The 16,912-nt window shown below is 48.4% G+C and overlaps 1 protein-coding gene across 6 annotated transcripts in view; it reads right to left on the reverse strand.

Annotated features, from left to right (window-relative positions):
• Positions 1 to 1,099: 1,099 nt before the first annotated feature.
• MYT1 (myelin transcription factor 1) overlaps positions 1,100 to 16,912 on the reverse strand; it is a 61,078-nt gene continuing 45,265 nt past the window's right edge. For 4 of the 6 annotated variants that reach the window (XM_035344085.1, XM_035344086.1, XM_035344083.1 and 1 more), the window contains exons 15-23: positions 15,879 to 15,941; positions 15,599 to 15,667; positions 11,909 to 11,971; positions 11,223 to 11,306; positions 7,225 to 7,446; positions 6,533 to 6,624; positions 5,620 to 5,723; positions 5,391 to 5,534; positions 1,100 to 3,908 (exon numbers count right to left, since the gene is read on the reverse strand). In XM_035344085.1, coding sequence (XP_035199976.1) covers positions 3,768 to 3,908; positions 5,391 to 5,534; positions 5,620 to 5,723; positions 6,533 to 6,624; positions 7,225 to 7,446; positions 11,223 to 11,306; positions 11,909 to 11,971; positions 15,599 to 15,667; positions 15,879 to 15,941 — 982 coding nt within the window. In that variant the 3' untranslated portion in view covers positions 1,100 to 3,767. The remainder of the gene's footprint in view (positions 3,909 to 5,390; positions 5,535 to 5,619; positions 5,724 to 6,532; positions 6,625 to 7,224; positions 7,447 to 11,222; positions 11,307 to 11,908; positions 11,972 to 15,598; positions 15,668 to 15,878; positions 15,942 to 16,912) is intronic. The other 2 variants (XM_035344088.1, XM_035344084.1) reach the window with 2 other exon arrangements.

Below are 16,912 nucleotides of genomic sequence, written 5' to 3' on the forward strand. Positions count from 1 at the left end.
CAGGACCCCACAAGCTCCACGAGGTCTCCAGCAAAGCCTCAAAGAGTCCTTGTCCTGAAGGAGGTGAGCCCCAGGTCTTTGAGATGAGACCTTTTTGGTTTGGTGTTTAAGAGTGGCTTTCACACCCCAAAACTTGGCAGCCTCATATTTTTTTTCTGGAGAGCTGCTGCTGACTCTGGTCACACAGTGGGGTCGATGCTGGGCTGCGTGGGGCCACAGATGTAGAGCCCTGGTCCCGGGACACCTTTGTGTCTCAGGCGGGGAGCTCCAGAAGCATCCACATCCAGCTCCTGGGGCTCGGTGTCCAGCAGTCCTCGCTCCCAAGGGTGTTTCTGCTCAGAGATCTGGGGCTACGAGGCTCTAATCTTTAAGGCCTTGCACTTTGCGATTAGCCCATGTCCCGCAAAGGGAGCGGGCAGAGCTGGCAGCAGAGCTGGCGGCCGTGTGCCTGCCCCACCAGCCCTGAACCCACCAACATGAAACAAGAGCCACCGGCAGAGCTGCCACAGCCTCCGGAATGACCCAGCACCACTCGTGCCCCTGCGCGGGGACAGCCAGGAGGCTCAGCTCACTTAATAAGAGAAATGAATTTCTCGATGGCAGACCTGCCTGAAATTCCCATTTGGCCCAACTCGCTCAGCTCCAAGCGGCCTTAATGTGATTTACCTTATTTCACCTCGGAAGCTGCAACTCCAGCAGAGCTAAAGTGAATTTCGGCGACTTCAGAAATGCCTCCTCCGACGAAGAGCACGGTGATCAATTCCCTTCATTGCCACAGCTTCGAAAGTGAGACTCTTCCTCCAGCGAAGCAGCTCCGCTCCGTGACGAGGACAGCCTGGGAGCCAGGCAAATAAAAGCGAGGACGTCCTGTCGAGAAGAACAACCGCCTCCCAGCATTTAAACTAAAGCCCAAGGATCAATTTTGTGATTTTTTAGTAAATCCAGAGGGTGAAAGCATCCATCCTGCCCCCTGTCCTCCCCCAGTACCTCCTTTGCTCACGCAGGGCTGCTGAGTGCTGGGGGTGCAGGATGCCACCCCTGCTCGGGGACACGTCAGGGACATTGGCAGAAGCTCGAAGAAAGACCATAGGAACTAAAGTCACAAACAGAACTGGGTTTTATTACGAAATAACCCTGCCAGTACATAAGGAAGTTCTGTCTGCAAAATACATTTCCTGAGGAAAGTAGATCACAGTATTCATTTTCACAGAATAACATGTAGCCTGCTATAACTTTCAATGTGACTCTTTATTATTTAAATATTAACAGTATTCCTTCACATAAACAAGTACTCAGTCATCACATAACCGACACACAAACGACAAAATAAATATACAACAAGAGCACAGTTCATTTTTTTTTTTTTCGACTTAAATATTAAATAAATAATAAATACAGAATTCTCATTTCCTGTTATCAGTGCCTGAAACAATATGAATGAAAAAAGAAAAGAAAAACTGAAAAAGTCTCTCTTCCCCCGGTGCCCCTGCCCCCACAAAAAAACAAACCAAAAAATTATCAAAATGTCTCAGTTATAAAATATCTTTAAAAAAATTCCCATCGTTAAAAGAATAAATAACAAAATATATAAAAAATAACTTGGTTGCATCAAAATTACAAGTAGGAGTTGTAGATAGGGGTTTTCTTTTTTTTTTTGGAATATCATTTTTTATGGTCAAAAGTTTTAATTTTAAACTTCTTTTTTTTTTGCTTCTTTTATCTTCTTTTCTATGGTGCGGTGTCCAGTTTAAAGTAAGTATAAAATCAATAAATAAAAAAGTTAAATAAATAGAAAAAAGTTAACATAAGGTGTTGTAAATATAAATTACATACATCTTGCCAAAATTAAATAATTTACAGGATAATTAAACTAACTACTTTTTTTTTTTTTTTCCCTCTCTTTCTTCCAGGAAGTGCAATTTCTCTACTTTTAAATACTAACTGAATTGCAGTCACAATCAATTTGGACTCTATTTACATGTTAAGAACATTGTGTTTTTAACACCTCAAATTATTACTATTATTCTTTTTTCCCCTTTCTTTTGTAGTTTTGCACTTGGAATGGGTTCTAAAATAAGTGAACTCACGGAATCTGAGCCCGCGGTGTGGCTGTGCACCCCAGGGGAACCAGCCTGGGCCGAGCTCCCCGCTGGCTTCTCCAAATCACAGATTCTGCCCCAAATAACTGCAGGATTGGGCTCGAAACGCCACCACGGCCTCGCTTTTAGCATCGGTCACCAAAATCCTCCCCACCTCAGCTCTGCTCCAACACCACCAGGAGGGTGCGGGGGGTGAACACCCCCGTGCTGGGACCGTGCTGGGACCCCGGAGGGGTTTCGCCCCTTCCACTTCCAAGGTGTTTGCACCAGGGTGGCAGCGAGCCCTGGGTGGGAGCTCCTTTTCTTGAAAAAACAAAAGGAGCTCCCACCTCTCCTTTTCTTGGAAAGGTGCCGAGATGGTCCCCGAGCCCCACCACGCTCAGCTGGAGGCTGGAGCATCGCGGTGACATTCACGGAGCTGCGCGTACCGAGCTGCTTACAAAATGCTTCTTTGGAACAATACCCAATACCTGAATGCTTTTTTGTTCCCCCTTTTTTTCTTTTTTTTTTTTTTCTTTTTCTTTTTTTTTTTTTTTTGTCCTCCAGAACGGCACTTGTGCTGTGATTTTGCACAAGGTGTAGAACACCAAACCAAGAAAAACCCATTGCCCTGCGGATATCTGCAAGAAATAAACTGCTGATTCACATGAAGTAAGCACTTTGCTGGCCATCAATTAACATTTCTCTTTTTGTTGCTTTTGTTTGTTTGTTTGCTTGTGTTTTTTTTTTGTTCATCGCAATCTCAAACGTTCTCTGGCATTGATGTATGATCTCTGGACTGGCAGTACTGCGCCACTGCAGGGATGATCACAATAATGAAAAGAACCAGAACTGTCATCAAACAGACTTCCAAAAAATCATATACACCGGACCATGACACATTAAGAATTCTTCTGTATGAAATATCTGGTATTGGCCTATTCATAATAGCTATTCTCATATTTAAGACAGACAAAGGAATACTGTAGTTGCAAACTCCAAAAGCTTCCCTGAGAACCTTTTTTCCATTGCGCTTTCCACTGGAGATCCAGAACTGCTCTTCAGCTTTCTTTCAGAAAATAAAAATAAGCTACTTTATAATACTTAAAGAGTTCCCATGCCCAGTGGATATCTGAACTCCTGGGGTTGGGAGGCCCAGCACAGGTTCAGATTTACAGGTAGCTTGCAGCTCCAGCACTTTATAGCAACATATAACATAATTCATGGGTGAGTAGGTGATCTGGACATACGACCATAGACAACATGAGGGTTTGAGCCAGTCATACGCTAGTCTTGGATCAGACAAAACCCTGTTCTTGTAACGTTTTAACCCTTGGATCAACGCTGTGAAAGCATGGCAGCATATGAAAGACGCCTGCTCTTCACCAGCTACCAAGCCCCACAGCCTACTGGAGAATTTAACCTTCCATCCTGGTCTACCTCGTGGTCCAGGGAGAAAAATCCCACTTTTCCTAAGAAGGTCCAAAGTTAAGTAAACGAGAACATTGAGTTCAATCAGTTCCACGTCTCAGAAATGGCCTCTTGGTTACGTTTTGGTCCTTTGTGTTTTTGTTTTTTGTTTTTTTGTTTTTCATTCATTAAACAAGTTTTACAACTTGTAAACCTGAATACTTGGAGGGAAAGTTCCGTCTTACAGTCTGTTTGCTTGCCCGCCTCCATCCCGCGGCGCTAAACCTGGATGCCCTTGACGGCTTGCTTGATGCTCTCCAGCAGGTCCTTGTTCTCCGGGTTCTGGTAGCACTCCTGGTTGGTGTACATGTCGGTCAGCGTGTTCACGTACGCATCGAAGTTCTGCTCGCTAATGGGCTCCTGCAGCCAAAAAAAAAAAAAAGCCAAATAAAAGCGTTAGCAGCAGAGCAGGAAAGGATTGAAATGTTTCTTTGCAATTAATCATACCAACAGCCAACGGTCTCGACATCAGAGACTCTTTGTGCGCGGTGCTGTGCGTACGGGAAGCTCATTGTGCAAGAACCTGATCCTCCAAAATCTTCACTGGTTGCCCAATTTTTCATGCGTCGGCCATGAGGAACAATTAACAACATCGGGTTAAGTGTGTGCAGGCGGTTTGACAGGCTTGAGGCTGAATCAAGCCATGGAAATGAAAGGTTGGAGGACGAGAGGAGGCAGGGACTGCTGGAGCATCCCAGGGGGAATTAAACGCAAAGTTAGGACAGGAGCAGGTCACCCTGGGCTCGTGTCTGCCCACGCCAGCATGCTGCCGCTGCTGTACAGCTTCGGCTTTTGAGGGGCATTGTGGAAACCTTGCAAACATCTACCTCAGGGTTAACAGGGGAAAAAGTAACAAGGAGGAGGAAGAAAAAGAACAGGAATAAAATAAGCATACAAGTCTCCTGGGCCTTATTTAATTGGAGTTGCCTGAAACCTTGAAAATATATTTGCTGAACAGTTTATTTGACCTTTATGAGTCAAATACTTGACAAAAAAAAAAAAAGCACTCAGTGAGCGGTTTTCTGCCAGTTAGGCAGCTGGGTGAATACTATCCAAAACTGCACTGCTGGAGGATGGCGTGTCTCCAACCAGGCTGAATTTAAATACAGCCCCCAGTGAAAAAGATTCCCAAAAAACGACGGCAGAAAAAAAAAATAATAATAAATCAAAAGCTCATTCCTCTGATCATCGCGATGGTCGTTACGGCTTGCAAGAGGACAGCTTCCCCCACCAGCACGCCGCCCCCCCTGCACACACCTGTTTTTGACAACAGTAATTACATTCCTGGGAATAGAGGGAAGGTAATTAATAGCCTTTTGTGGTTTTACTATTTTAATGCAGCCTTTTCATTTTGCAGTAACTCTATGGTAACATGCTGTGGGCTGTTAGACCTTGTTAAATTAAACAAAATACACTCTCTTTAAGAATGCTATTCTTCGGCTGCCAGCTATTCAAAACTGAATTGAAACTACCTGCATTATAATGGGAGCTGTAAGATCTCTCTGACGTTGAAATCCAATCCCTCCTGATCTCTGCTTGTGCTGTCTTAGCCTAAAAGGCGCTGGGTGCCCTTGATAAAGTTTCCTATTTTGTGATAATACTCCCAGATGTAATGAGAGAGAACAATAGATACAAAAGGAGATCAGCAGAAAATGACAACAAAAGGGAGATATAATGCAAGCTTCAGAGATAAGGCAAAAGCACTGATCTTATAAAGGACGGGTAGGTGTACACAGAGAAATTCTCCCCCTTTTTAATGGCCCATAAGCCTTATCCAAGCCAGATCTCTCTCTGCTCCCTCGATCAAACCGCTTAGGGCCGGGCGCCGTCAAAGTTTCTTACCATGTGCGGAAGGCGGATATTGGCAAGACTTTGGATTAGAGCCTGGCTCAACCCTGAGAGCTCCAGGAACAGGGCTTCATTTTGCTCCTCTATGATTTTGTTTTCCTCCTCTATGTTCTTCAGGTTCTTCTCCATGGTGGAGATCTGCAGAGCAGGGAGCAGGCAGGGTTAGCAGCCTACCCACGAGGGCACCCACCGGGAGCTCGGCCGCGCGTCCACGCTCACAAACCTGCGACTGCAGCTTCACCATGGCAGCTTCCATCTCCGAGTTGGACTCGTTCAGCTCGCTGATCTCCTTGTTCAGCTGCTTGATCTCTTCATCGTTCTCCAGAACTGCGGGAGGGAAAGCGGCAGGCGTTCAGCCCCTTCGCGTGGTCACCCACCTCCCAGAGTCCTCGCCTTTGCTTTCACCTCCTCAGCACGGGATGCACATCTTGCTTCCTCTATTTTTTATTTATTTTTTAAGCGAGGCTTTCAGCAGCACAGTTCAATAGGGCTTTATAGGTCAATATGTAAATGAAAAAGCAAAGTAGAGCGGTTGGAGCCCAGCGCATCCACGTGCCCTGCAAGGTTGGCTGCCCTGACGACTCAGTTTGCTCTGTCTGGTCCTGAGTCAGGAAGACGTCATTTGAAAAATGAATGCGTGTCTTAATTAGAAATTATGAGGCTAGTAAATTAAGGGAACCTTTCTAGAAGAAATTTATCTTCCGAACTGTGTAAGAATTCAAGTAAAACATCCAAACCTTGCCCAGTACCAAACACCCTCAGCGACAGCACCAGAACTAGTGATAGTGCCATCGCTAACAAAACTCCAGATCCAGAAATATCCGTGGGATTAAAAGCAACATTTGTGAAAATAGCAAAAAGACTGAAAGGGACTTGTGAAAATGCCAGAGAGTACTTGAAAAAAACATCTTAATTTTAGCACTACTTCACTATGGGGTCTCCTTTGCTGTTTCACCTGTGTCACTTAGGGAGCAGCATCAGTGCCACACCACCAGCACTGAGGCAACCCCAAAATGAGTATTCATAGCACAGGATTTGCTAGTAAAACTGAGGCCAGGTTTCAATCTGTGAATAACAAGCCAGACGGGCTCAGTACCTGACACACCTGCCAGAAAAAAATGAGTGAAAATCCTTACCATCGCTGGTCTTGAACTTTGTGTTGAGAATTTCATCCCCTGAGAGTTTTCCTTTCTTCCCAGCAAAAGTAGCTCGTGGGCACCCTGACAAACTGAAAAGCAAGTAAAAATGGGTTTCATAAACTCTCCGTATTTATAGGTGCTATGTTCCCAACAAGAGCGCGTACCGTTTGGTGGAGCTCATGCTGTGAGACAGCCCTTCTAAAAGCTTTTTATGGTGCAGAGGAAATTGCTTTATGAATAATGCCACAAAGGTCCTCATTTATAAAGCAAGAGCAATTTTCTCTGAGCAAAGATTTTTTAAAAAAACGTGTTGTTTCCTAAAAGAGAGGGCATGACATGCAAGGAAAGTGAAGTATATCTGGATGGATTGGGCATCAAGCCCCCGTTTTGGTTGCCAAAGTCCTGAGCTGGCATGCTAACTGACATTATATCACTGCTTTTCATGACTTTGGTCAATTCACACCTCACCATTGAAAAGTTGCAAGAACCAAGCATTTCCAAGCGTTTTTATCCCTTGCAGGAAACACAACCCTTGGAGCAACCTGGCAGAGGCCAGCATCAGAAGCAGCAGTTTCGGGGCCTTTCATTAAGAGCTGAACCATGCTCGTTCACAGGCAGGTTTGTCCCCAAACCGTCACACTGTCACAGCATCGGTGTCACCTTTGGGGTGCATCAAGCCCATCCTTTACCTCCTGTGAGTGAGGAAGCTCCCGTTGGCGTGGCCGGAGCCGTCGCAGCCCGGGGTAGGGCAGGTCGGGCCCTCGTTTTTCAACGATTTCCAGGAAAACGAGGAGCCGTTGAGGGATCCTTCCTTCTGCCTGCGGGCTGCGAGGGGACACCCCGACGCGCTCCGGTGCGAGGCGTATTTGCCGCTGATGTGCCCAAGCCCAACGCAGCCAGGAACCGGACACCTGGGCACAGGGAAAAAAAAATACAGCATAGGAATGAAGGGGGATGGAAGGAAAATAGGGATGATGAAGTGTAGGAAGTGAGTGTTTGTGCTTGGGGATTTTATTTGGTTGGTGCTTCGATGGTGGAGAAGGTCACACTGATTTACATCAGCCGGGATGTCCCTTCCCATGGGTTTTAAGAATCTGGGGGACTCGCTGGGCTCTGCGTGTTATCCCTGTGGCTAGAGATGGCAACAAAACCAGGCTGGGAGCTTTTATCACTGCAGGGGCTTGTCCCTGAGCTGAGCAGGGGATGGAGGGCAGCAGAGCAGGACTGTGCTGGAGGGAATCTTCCCCAACAGTCTGCAGGTGCTATGGGGCAGAAGCTGCATGGCATGGGGGGAGAAGTCCAAAACCAGGGGACAGGGATACAAACATGCAGTTACTTCTACCAAATATCTAATGGAAACCCCACCTCAGGGAATATAAGCTCTGTTTGTACAGCAGTGGGTATGGGAGGCAGATGGCTGTCCCCCTAAAAAGACCCAAAGCCAGGCAGCAGACCACATCAGCACCACACTTGCAGCAAAAGAGCTGAACAGCAGCTGCTGGGGAGTCCCAGCCCATCACACAGAAGGTCAAAAACTGTGCTGGGTGGGCTCCTCAGCTGCCAGGTGGCCACCTGGGTCCTGACTTTGGGTCCTGAAAGCGCCCCCAAGGAGGACACGCTCACACCAAACACCTTTGGGAGCAGGAATTGCTGTCCATCCGAGCATAAACCCTCCATCCCCGTGCCTTCAGCACCGATTAGGGCCGGTTAAATGGTGCTGGAGGTGCGGTGGCAGTGCTGACATGGCCAGCGTTAATTAACAAAAAGTGCTGCGAAAGGAGCCACTGTCCCCCTGCTCCCCAGCCCAATGGCACACCAACTACACGCGGCCGCTCAGCACAGCCCTGAGTGCCTATTAAGGTTTCTGCTGTGCCTTGCACTCGCTTAAAGATGCTAGTCAATTATAAATACAGTTAAAAGTTTATTACTTGAGGGAGGTTGCCCTATAAAAGGGGAGAAAAAAAAAAAAAAAGTAGGCAAGAAACGGCGAAAATAACCTCTTGTCCTCGGTTTGAAAGCAATTAGGGGCTGCAGGTTTCCCCAGCAAAATAGCCACTGAGCTGCTCCTGAAAATCGCAGCAGTTCCGCCACAGAAATGATTCCCCTTATTGTTTATGTTTCGTACAAAAGGGAGCTGACAGCAGAAGGGGGAGCCGCACACCCATTATTTTCCCAAGATAATTTGAAAAATGCTGATCTCAATTTTAATCAGCTGCAAATGCAGCACAATTCACTTATAATATCCCTGCCAGCAGGATCCTCAGTAAATTCATAACATCATTGCTTTTATATGATCACGGGCAAATTACTGAATCCTCAGGAGGAAAAGGAGAGGGAAAAAAAAAAAAAAAGAGAGAGAGAGAGAAACAAACCCCAGCATTTAGCATGCAGCTGTTATGGCCCAACCGTTACATATTTTACACTGTTAATTTAACTTTCATTACACTTCCATTTTTTAAAAAATAAACCAGAGCCCGATTGTGCAAAACAGCTGGCTTGGATATTTTATTTTATTATTATTATTTAACGGAAGTAACGGCAGTGCTCGATCAATTAGGCAGCCACGGATGCTTCCGCTTTATGCCAGGGCTGGGCTGAAGGTTATCTGTTCTATCACATCTGTAGCAAATTGCTTGAAGGCTGAGCAGCAAAACAACGGGGACTAAATGACATTCTCCTTGGTGGCGATGTGCAAAACTCGGCCGGGTTCCAAGAGGCACTCGGTGCAGGCAGAGGAAAGGATTTGGAGGCAAAGCTCCTCAACGCATCCCCGTGGGGACGTGCACCGGGTGCACCTTGTGCTGGAGACAAAACTCCAGTTTGCCAGGGACTGGAGGAAGCCAGCAGTGAAGGGACCATTGCACCGTGCTGTTTTGCACATCTCAGGGAGATGATGCTCGTCCTGGGGATATCAGAGGACTAGGGGTTGCTGCTTGTACTGCAGCACATCAGGGGATGCTTTCACCGCCCCCTGCACCCCACCATCCCGCTGCAAACAGCAGAACAGAGCCACAGAGCTTCTGGCTTCTGAGGCCAGTTCCCTGATGGACAGCATCAGTTCTGTGGGATCCAGAAAATCCCATCCCTAGCAATGCTCCAACACATTACTTTTCCCCATTCGCTTCCAGCTTTTGTACCCCTGGAGTGTCAAGGACAGCCTCAGCCTCCAGGAAGGAGCTTTGATTCTGCAGGAGCTGCGCTGACATCCCCGTGCAAGCACCAGCTGCACCGTAACAAACCAGCCCTACAGGAGCCCCTTTTCCCTTTGCCCTGGGAAGAGATCTCCTGCCAAGGAGCTGTGCTGGGGGAGCCACTTGGTGCATCCGGCAGTGCAAAAGCCCAGCAGCCCTGCGACCACACTTGCTGCTTTTCCTGTCCTTTACAGTGACACCAGTTAATGGAGCAGCATCACAATGCCACCAGCAATTTAGGATATTTGAGTCCAAAAGATTTTTTTTCTTTTTTCTTTTTTTCTTTTTTTCCTGCAGATTATTGAGCACTTTGCTTAATTTTTAATCAACTCCGCTAACTCCTGCTAATTAGGCACACAGTTTGTTTAACTCGGAGGCTTTCCTTCCTGGAGACAGAGGAGTGAGAACAGAGCAGATGGCTCAAATATCATCTGCTTTGCACAGCTCCTTTCCCCAGCTCGTGTGCCCCAGATCCCCGCAGCCCTGGCAGAGCGCAGGGTCCAGCAGCAACCAGCTCAGCCTCTGCTCCTGGCCCTCTGAAATTCAGCGAGGGCGAGAGCTGCCCTGGCACGGGAAAGGCTAAAATAGGAGGAAAAACATATCTGGGGAGAGTCTGCTGAGCCAAAGGGGTTTGGCCAGAAGTGCCAGCACTCCTGGCTGCTCCAGCAGCATCCAGAAACTCACTGAAAGGTTTGCTCTGGCTTCCCATGCTTCTTTTTGCCCTGCTCCACCTGCACCCTCTGGGTTAGTGGATAGGCTCCAGCAAGGCTGGGAATGTGCTGGTTTAAAAAATAGGATCCTGGAGCTGGGGCTGGCCCCATCCTGCCATAAAGGTTTTGACATCCCGGAGCTGTGCAAGGGGCCGCGGTGCAGCCCCTGGGCACCCAGCCCCTGGTGCTCCGGTGTGCCGAGAGCCAGGACGAGAGGGTTTGAAGTGGGCTAAGGGATTTCAAATCCCTGTTCCCAGGAGGAATATTCCCCTGGGTGGTTTTGAAAAATTCAGCCTGTGGCAGCAGCAAAGGGCTTTTTCAGTTCACTCTGAACACTCAGCAGTGGCAAAGACCCTACAAAATGCATCTTATTCACAGCTAACAGGTCTTGACCCAGGGAAGCTAAGTGAGACCACCAGAAACCCTCACCTGCCCATTTCCGCCCTGAAAACCCCCAGCATTTCACTTGGCTGTGAGTTTTTACCCTGATTCCCAACACCAGCGATTTCCTCAGGAATTATATAAAGCACAGAAAGAAGAGGAACTGTTGGTGCCCTGCCAACCTACCTGTCACATCTGCAAAAAACAATGAGGAAAAAAACACACCGTTACCTCCCCCACCTCCCAGTTTTCCCATCCAATTTCAGAATTGCAGCAACATTTATGGCATCAGGGAAAAAAAATCACAGGAATAACGTGGAAGAGCTTTGACAGTGCCAGAGCCCCGGCCCCAGGCAGGCGATGCTCCGAGCACCGGGGATGCAGGGTGGTTTTACCCAGACTTACTTCATCAGCTCCGGGTCTTCTTTATCATCCTTTGTCGGGGTTATCTTGATCCCGCTTTTCTTGGCACGAGGGCAGCCTGACAGACTGTGTTTGAAAAGAGAAGAAAGGCCTGTCTGAGAGGCAGGGCCCCGCGCACGCGATTCCCCCGCTCCAGTCAGCTTCCCCCTGCACTTCGCACACTGTTTTGATCTCTTTCGATTTGCAGCTTCACATCACCAGAAGTCAGAAGAAAAAAAAATATATATATATATATTTGAGGGAGATGGACAGTAATTAATGGTGTCTAGATAAGAAGATATCTGCTAACAGCCTGCGATGTTTAATGGAATTGTTGAAACAGAAGGCTCAGATCTCCACTATTAATGCTCTAAAGTGATAATAGAAGTCATAAATAGGTAGCATTATTAACAGGAGCATTGCATCAGCTAAAATCTGACCCTTTGTCTTTTATTCTGTTGAAGGGAGCTTCTAATCAGATGCTGGAAAAATCAAAAAAAAAAAAAAAGTCAGATTAAAGAGATGAAAATAGGCTTCAGTTGTCAGTAACATTAATGTTTTATTCAGAACTTTACGACTCTGCCCATTGCAGGGGAAAAAAATAAGAAGGAAAGAAAAAAAAAAAAGGAAAAAAGAAAAAACAAAACAGTAAGAGGCTAAGGATAAAATAATTTAAGGGAAGATCTTACCTTCTATGCGATGCATAATTTCCTGTTATGTGACCAGAGCCGTCACAGCCAGGAGTAGGGCACCTGCGGGAGAAAGGGAGGCTCCCATTAGCCAGGGGACACGCACAGGGCTGGAGGCTTTGCACTGCTCGTGCCGGAGAAATCCGGGCAGCACCGAAGCAGGATTTTCTCCCTGCCCCTTCCCCTTTCACTGGAACAACGTCGGGTCTGTGGCATCCGCCGAGCTGAAGCCCCCGTGCCCGGTGTGGGCATTCGGTGGACGGTTGGTGGGAAGGGATGGGGACACGGGGAGAGACACGGGTCCTGGCCTCATCCCCGCTTTCTTGATGGGGACAGCTCAGGTGATGGTAGCAAAGGAGGCAAGTAAAAACCTCCAGGACAGTGCCCGTCCTCTTGGGGAAGATGCAAGGAGACACTGGTACCCTCCTGGACCATTGGTCTGGATGTGAGTGCAGCCAAGAAACCAGAAAAATGCTTTCAGCCGTGGACAACTCAGCTGGTGAGGTTTCTCCTCCTGGGTCACCTTGGCCGATGCCAAGAGGAAGCCCATCGGGAGGCTTTAGCTTAGGTCTGGGTGACAGCAGGGGGCTCAGCTCACTGGGGGCAGACCCAAAAACAGACTCCAAAACCGACCAATGCCTCCAATGGAGAATAACGAAGAAGGAATGAGGAAAAAGGTGAGCTTCACCTTGGGTCTCCTCCCTCTGTTACACCATGGGTAGGGACAGGGGTCCCTCAGGGGACCTCAGGTGGGGTCACCAGCAGCCTCAGGTGCCCCCTCCCCACCTCTGCCTGTTGCAGAGGGCTCTTTGAAGACCTCACCCACAATCGCGGGGCTGAAGACAAGAAGCCAGCACTCAGACACATGAATGAGAGCCTGGCAGAATACGTCCGCGATCACACAGAGCTGCACAAAGGCTCCGAGCGGCAGCACAGATAATGGTGCGAGTCGAGCACGGCGTCATTAAGGCCACCGAAGCGAGGGAGGTGAGGGGCTCTGAAGTGCCACCAGCACAAAGACCCGCTCCAAACGCCGCAGGTGAGCCATAAAAGTTGTCATGGGGACCAGCAACAGAGGTGAGGAGTCCTCGCCGAGGACGCGCGTGCCGGCCTGCCAATTAGCCAGCGCTGCTCCAGTCAAGTGAATGGGGCTTGGGGGGGGGGGGGGGTCCCTGGGGGTGCCGAGCTGCTCCCTGCTTGGAAAGGGCTCTCGGAGGGATGTTTTTGTGCCCCCACTTTCCCAATCCCCATTTAGTTTGGTTTTAAAACCAGAAAATATCCCACTTTCTCAGCCCCCGTTTGGTTTGGTTTTAAAAGCAGAAAATATCAAAACTCTCCTCTTTGTCTCAGCTCTGAGGGTTTGGGGCCTGCAGGTCGCTGAGAGTCTCTGCTGGAGGAAAATATTGGCTGCATGGTGAGCAGGGACTCGTCCTGGTCCCAGAAAGGTGACATGGGGACAGTGTAAGGTCACGGCTCCACCTGCACAGAGCCAGCAAAGCACCAGGTGCGGTGCAGAAGGGACAGGGCCACATCCAGCAGCACCTGGTGAGGGTGCCAGTCCTCCCACTCAAACATCAGAGGCTTAGGAGATGACTGCATGTTCGTGACATTTCCCTATTAAACCCTGGTAGAGTAGGAAGCAAAACTATTTCTTCATTGTTCTAGCTTCGGGGTGGGATGGAATTGTGAAAACACCAACACCGAACTCCTCTTGCCTTTCAGGACTTTTAAAGAGGTGAAAGAAGTGATCTGATTTTTATTTTTAATTATCTGGAGACAAATCATTCCGGCAGAGACCTTTTATTGCATGTTCCAGCCTGGAGCTGTTTTTTTATATCAGGGATATTAACCCCCTGAAATAGAATTTATAATGGAAATGCTGACACGGCCTTATCTGAAGTTGTGAAAGCGGTGACTGCGCTGTCCGTAACACCTCCTCATCCTCCTCCTTCCTCCGCTCCCTGCCTGCATCCTCACCAGGATATACAAACAGAACAACACTTGGGAAAATAACATCGGAAGGCTTTGTTTTGGCCAGGAGTTACCTGTTTTATGTAGGATTTTCATAAAAAAGCACTAACTTCAGATGCCCAAAGTGCATTATTCTGGATGCTGAATGATGACTCTGGTCCATTTTTCACCACGTCCATGCTGGGCATGGGCGCTGTTCCTGAGAGCTTTTAATATCTTACCACTAATTGCCTGATTGCTAGGTTGTTCTTTAAAGCTGTTGGAGAAACACCAGTTCAGCAAAGCTCTCTTAAGAGCTTCTTTCAAAATGTATATCATCTGTAATGCACGATTAAACGTACTTAGCGCTAATCAGGAGAGTCCTTGCCATCCACTGGCATATTCTATTAATGTCACCTAATCCAGCTACTTTTTCCACCTCTCTGGTGCAGAACGGGAGGGTAACGATTGGTTTCCTGGCACCAGCACCTGCAGCAGTCCCAGACCCACGCTGTAAGGGATTTGGGGTTTTACTGATCACCTTTACCGAGCAGAGGGGCTCCCACCTGGCTGTTATTTATTCTGAACATCACCAGCTGCGTAGGGGACACAGGACTGAGTTTTTCTATGGTGAGCCTGTGCAATGCAAAGCCCCCTGCAGAGGCCTCCTTGGTTATGGTTATGAATATCTCACCGACAAAATAATCCTAAAATTGGATTCAGCAAAGCAGGACACTAAGAGGGGAACCAGCCTGCAAAGACAGGCTGGCTCCACGGCGAAGATGTGGGGAAAACATTCACCATTAGTTCTCCCCCACAGGTGTGCGCTGGGTGGGGAAGAGCTCGGGTCCCCCCATGGTTTCTGCTGATTTTAAATACAATTTCTCTTAAACTTTCTATAGGGGATGCAAATTAAGGAGCAGTAGGGAAACTGCTGTGAAGCAGCAGCTCCTCCTGAAAACAAGGAGCATTGGGAAGAAAGGAGCAAAGCTGAGAATGGGATTTGGAGGAACACGTTTGAATGGAAATACCAAGGCTAGATTCCTCTCTTTGGGAGCAGAACTGGGCACAGACATCCAGGTGCCCACGAACCCTTTGCCCCCAGTTAGCAGATGCACACTCGGATCTGCCCCTTCGCGGCTGCTCAGGACCCAGCCTTGCCCAGCACCGTTTGCTTGGCCCCGCTGTCATTGTCCCGCTGATCAGACACCCACATCTCTGTCACTGCATCCCCAACAGCCTCATATTTTTAGCAATAAAATCAGCACACCGGGTTCTCCAAAAGAGTTGGCTTCTTTTTTGCAGTGCCCTGGCAGTATTTTCCCAGCTCTGCCTCTTCCCAGTCCTAAAGCATGTGCCTTTATCCTGGCTTTGGATTCTTTGAGAGCCACCCAAAACCAATGAATTTAAAGGGAACAAATGAAAAAGAAATTAGCTTATTTCTGTGGTGTCCAAAGGAAACTTGCTAGGGGTCCGAGTTATTCCTGAACAGCTCCGTGATCCCCCTCTCCCCAAAATATGTCTTCCCTCATTTCGTTGCCTTCCCAAAATGACATCGAGAGGCTGGGCTCCACCAGAGCTCCTCGCAGACAGACTCTTATTGGCTTTTGGAAGGAGAAGGGAAGGGATAAAAAAAAGCAAAAGCAGAGCACAAAGGGGGGGCAGGGAGGGAAAAGACAGAAAAAAGGGCGAAAAAAGAAAAAAAAAAAAAAAGGAGATCCAAGTTGAGCGCAAACATACTTGAGGTCAGCAGAGTGGGCAGCCATGAGGTTTCTGAGGCTCTTGTCAGCAAGAGGACAACCAGAAAGGCTGAAAGAGAAGAGATGGAATATCTGGATAAGCAAAAAAAAAAAAAAAAAAAAAGGAAAAAAGGAAAAAGAAAAAGGGCTGGGGCGTGGGGAGGGAGAGGGGCAACAGAAGGTGGGGAGGAAACAGAACCAAATCGTCCACACGGTGAAAAAATATACTAAAAAATAAAGTTGTACGTAGAGTCTGAGCCATGGAAAAGAGGCGAACCCACCTGCGGTGAGAGGCATAGTTTCCCGTGATGTGTCCACTGCCGTCACAGCCTGGGGTAGGGCAACTGGGCAACAACAACACCACAAGTGTAAGTGCTGGAAGGGAATGAATTCACCCGAAAACGCACGCACACAGCCAGTAAAGCCCTGCTCGTGGTCTGCCCCTGCCATCGGCCCTGCTCGTGTGCAGATACCCCGGCCCTTCCCCTTCCACCCTCTTTTCGTGCCTTTTTTTGCTCCCAAAAGATGACGAGGACCCTCTGCAATTTTGAAAGAAAAGGTGGCAAATGTGAAGAAAGTGACGTGTTGCTGTGGTACCCACCCGTGTGCCGGCAGGGGGGCTGCGAGCGGGCGGAGGTGAGGGTGCAGGGAGATGGCCCAAGGTCTGCACCCAGACACAGAGCTTCAAACAGACACGGCCAGCTCCTGGCTCAACTGCAGCTAATGCCTTACAGCCCCGGGGCCAGGAAGCAGCGAGGATGCTAAATGGGGAGAGGTGGCTCCGGGCTGGCCGTGACACCGCTTATTTATTCCAGAGCTGTTTCTGTTTAGATTTCTCTACCTTCATAATGCAACTGAAGGGTTCTACCTCAAAAACTGCTATTCACATCACTGCTGGGTTTTAAAAAAGCCCTGAGTGCTTTGCACAGGGCAGTTGGTGCATGCTTTGCTCATTTAGGAAGCTGCTGGTGCTGCTCTTCCCCCACCCCCCAGGACCTCTTCCTCGCTGTCCGCACGGCTCCCTCAGGTTCCTGCTTGCAAAGCCAAATAACGAGCAGCTTGTACAGGGTCAGCAAAACGAGGCTCGCCAGATTTCCCTGCTTAGCATATAGGAAGGTCAGACATGCAGGAAAAAATCTGCAGGGGGGTCTGGGAGGAGAGACCTCAGCACCACGACCTCCAAACGGATCCCGAGGGGCCTTGGGGCAGAGCCAGGTCCGGGCTGCAACGCCTTGGTCCAGCTCTAAACCTTAACCTTTGGGGGTCAGCATGGATAGAACAGATCTGGGTCTATTTTTCTCCCCACCCAATGCTG

The sequence above is a fragment of the Oxyura jamaicensis genome, chromosome 20 (genome assembly GCF_011077185.1).
Source record: "Oxyura jamaicensis isolate SHBP4307 breed ruddy duck chromosome 20, BPBGC_Ojam_1.0, whole genome shotgun sequence".
Classification (NCBI taxonomy): Eukaryota; Metazoa; Chordata; class Aves; order Anseriformes; family Anatidae; genus Oxyura; species Oxyura jamaicensis.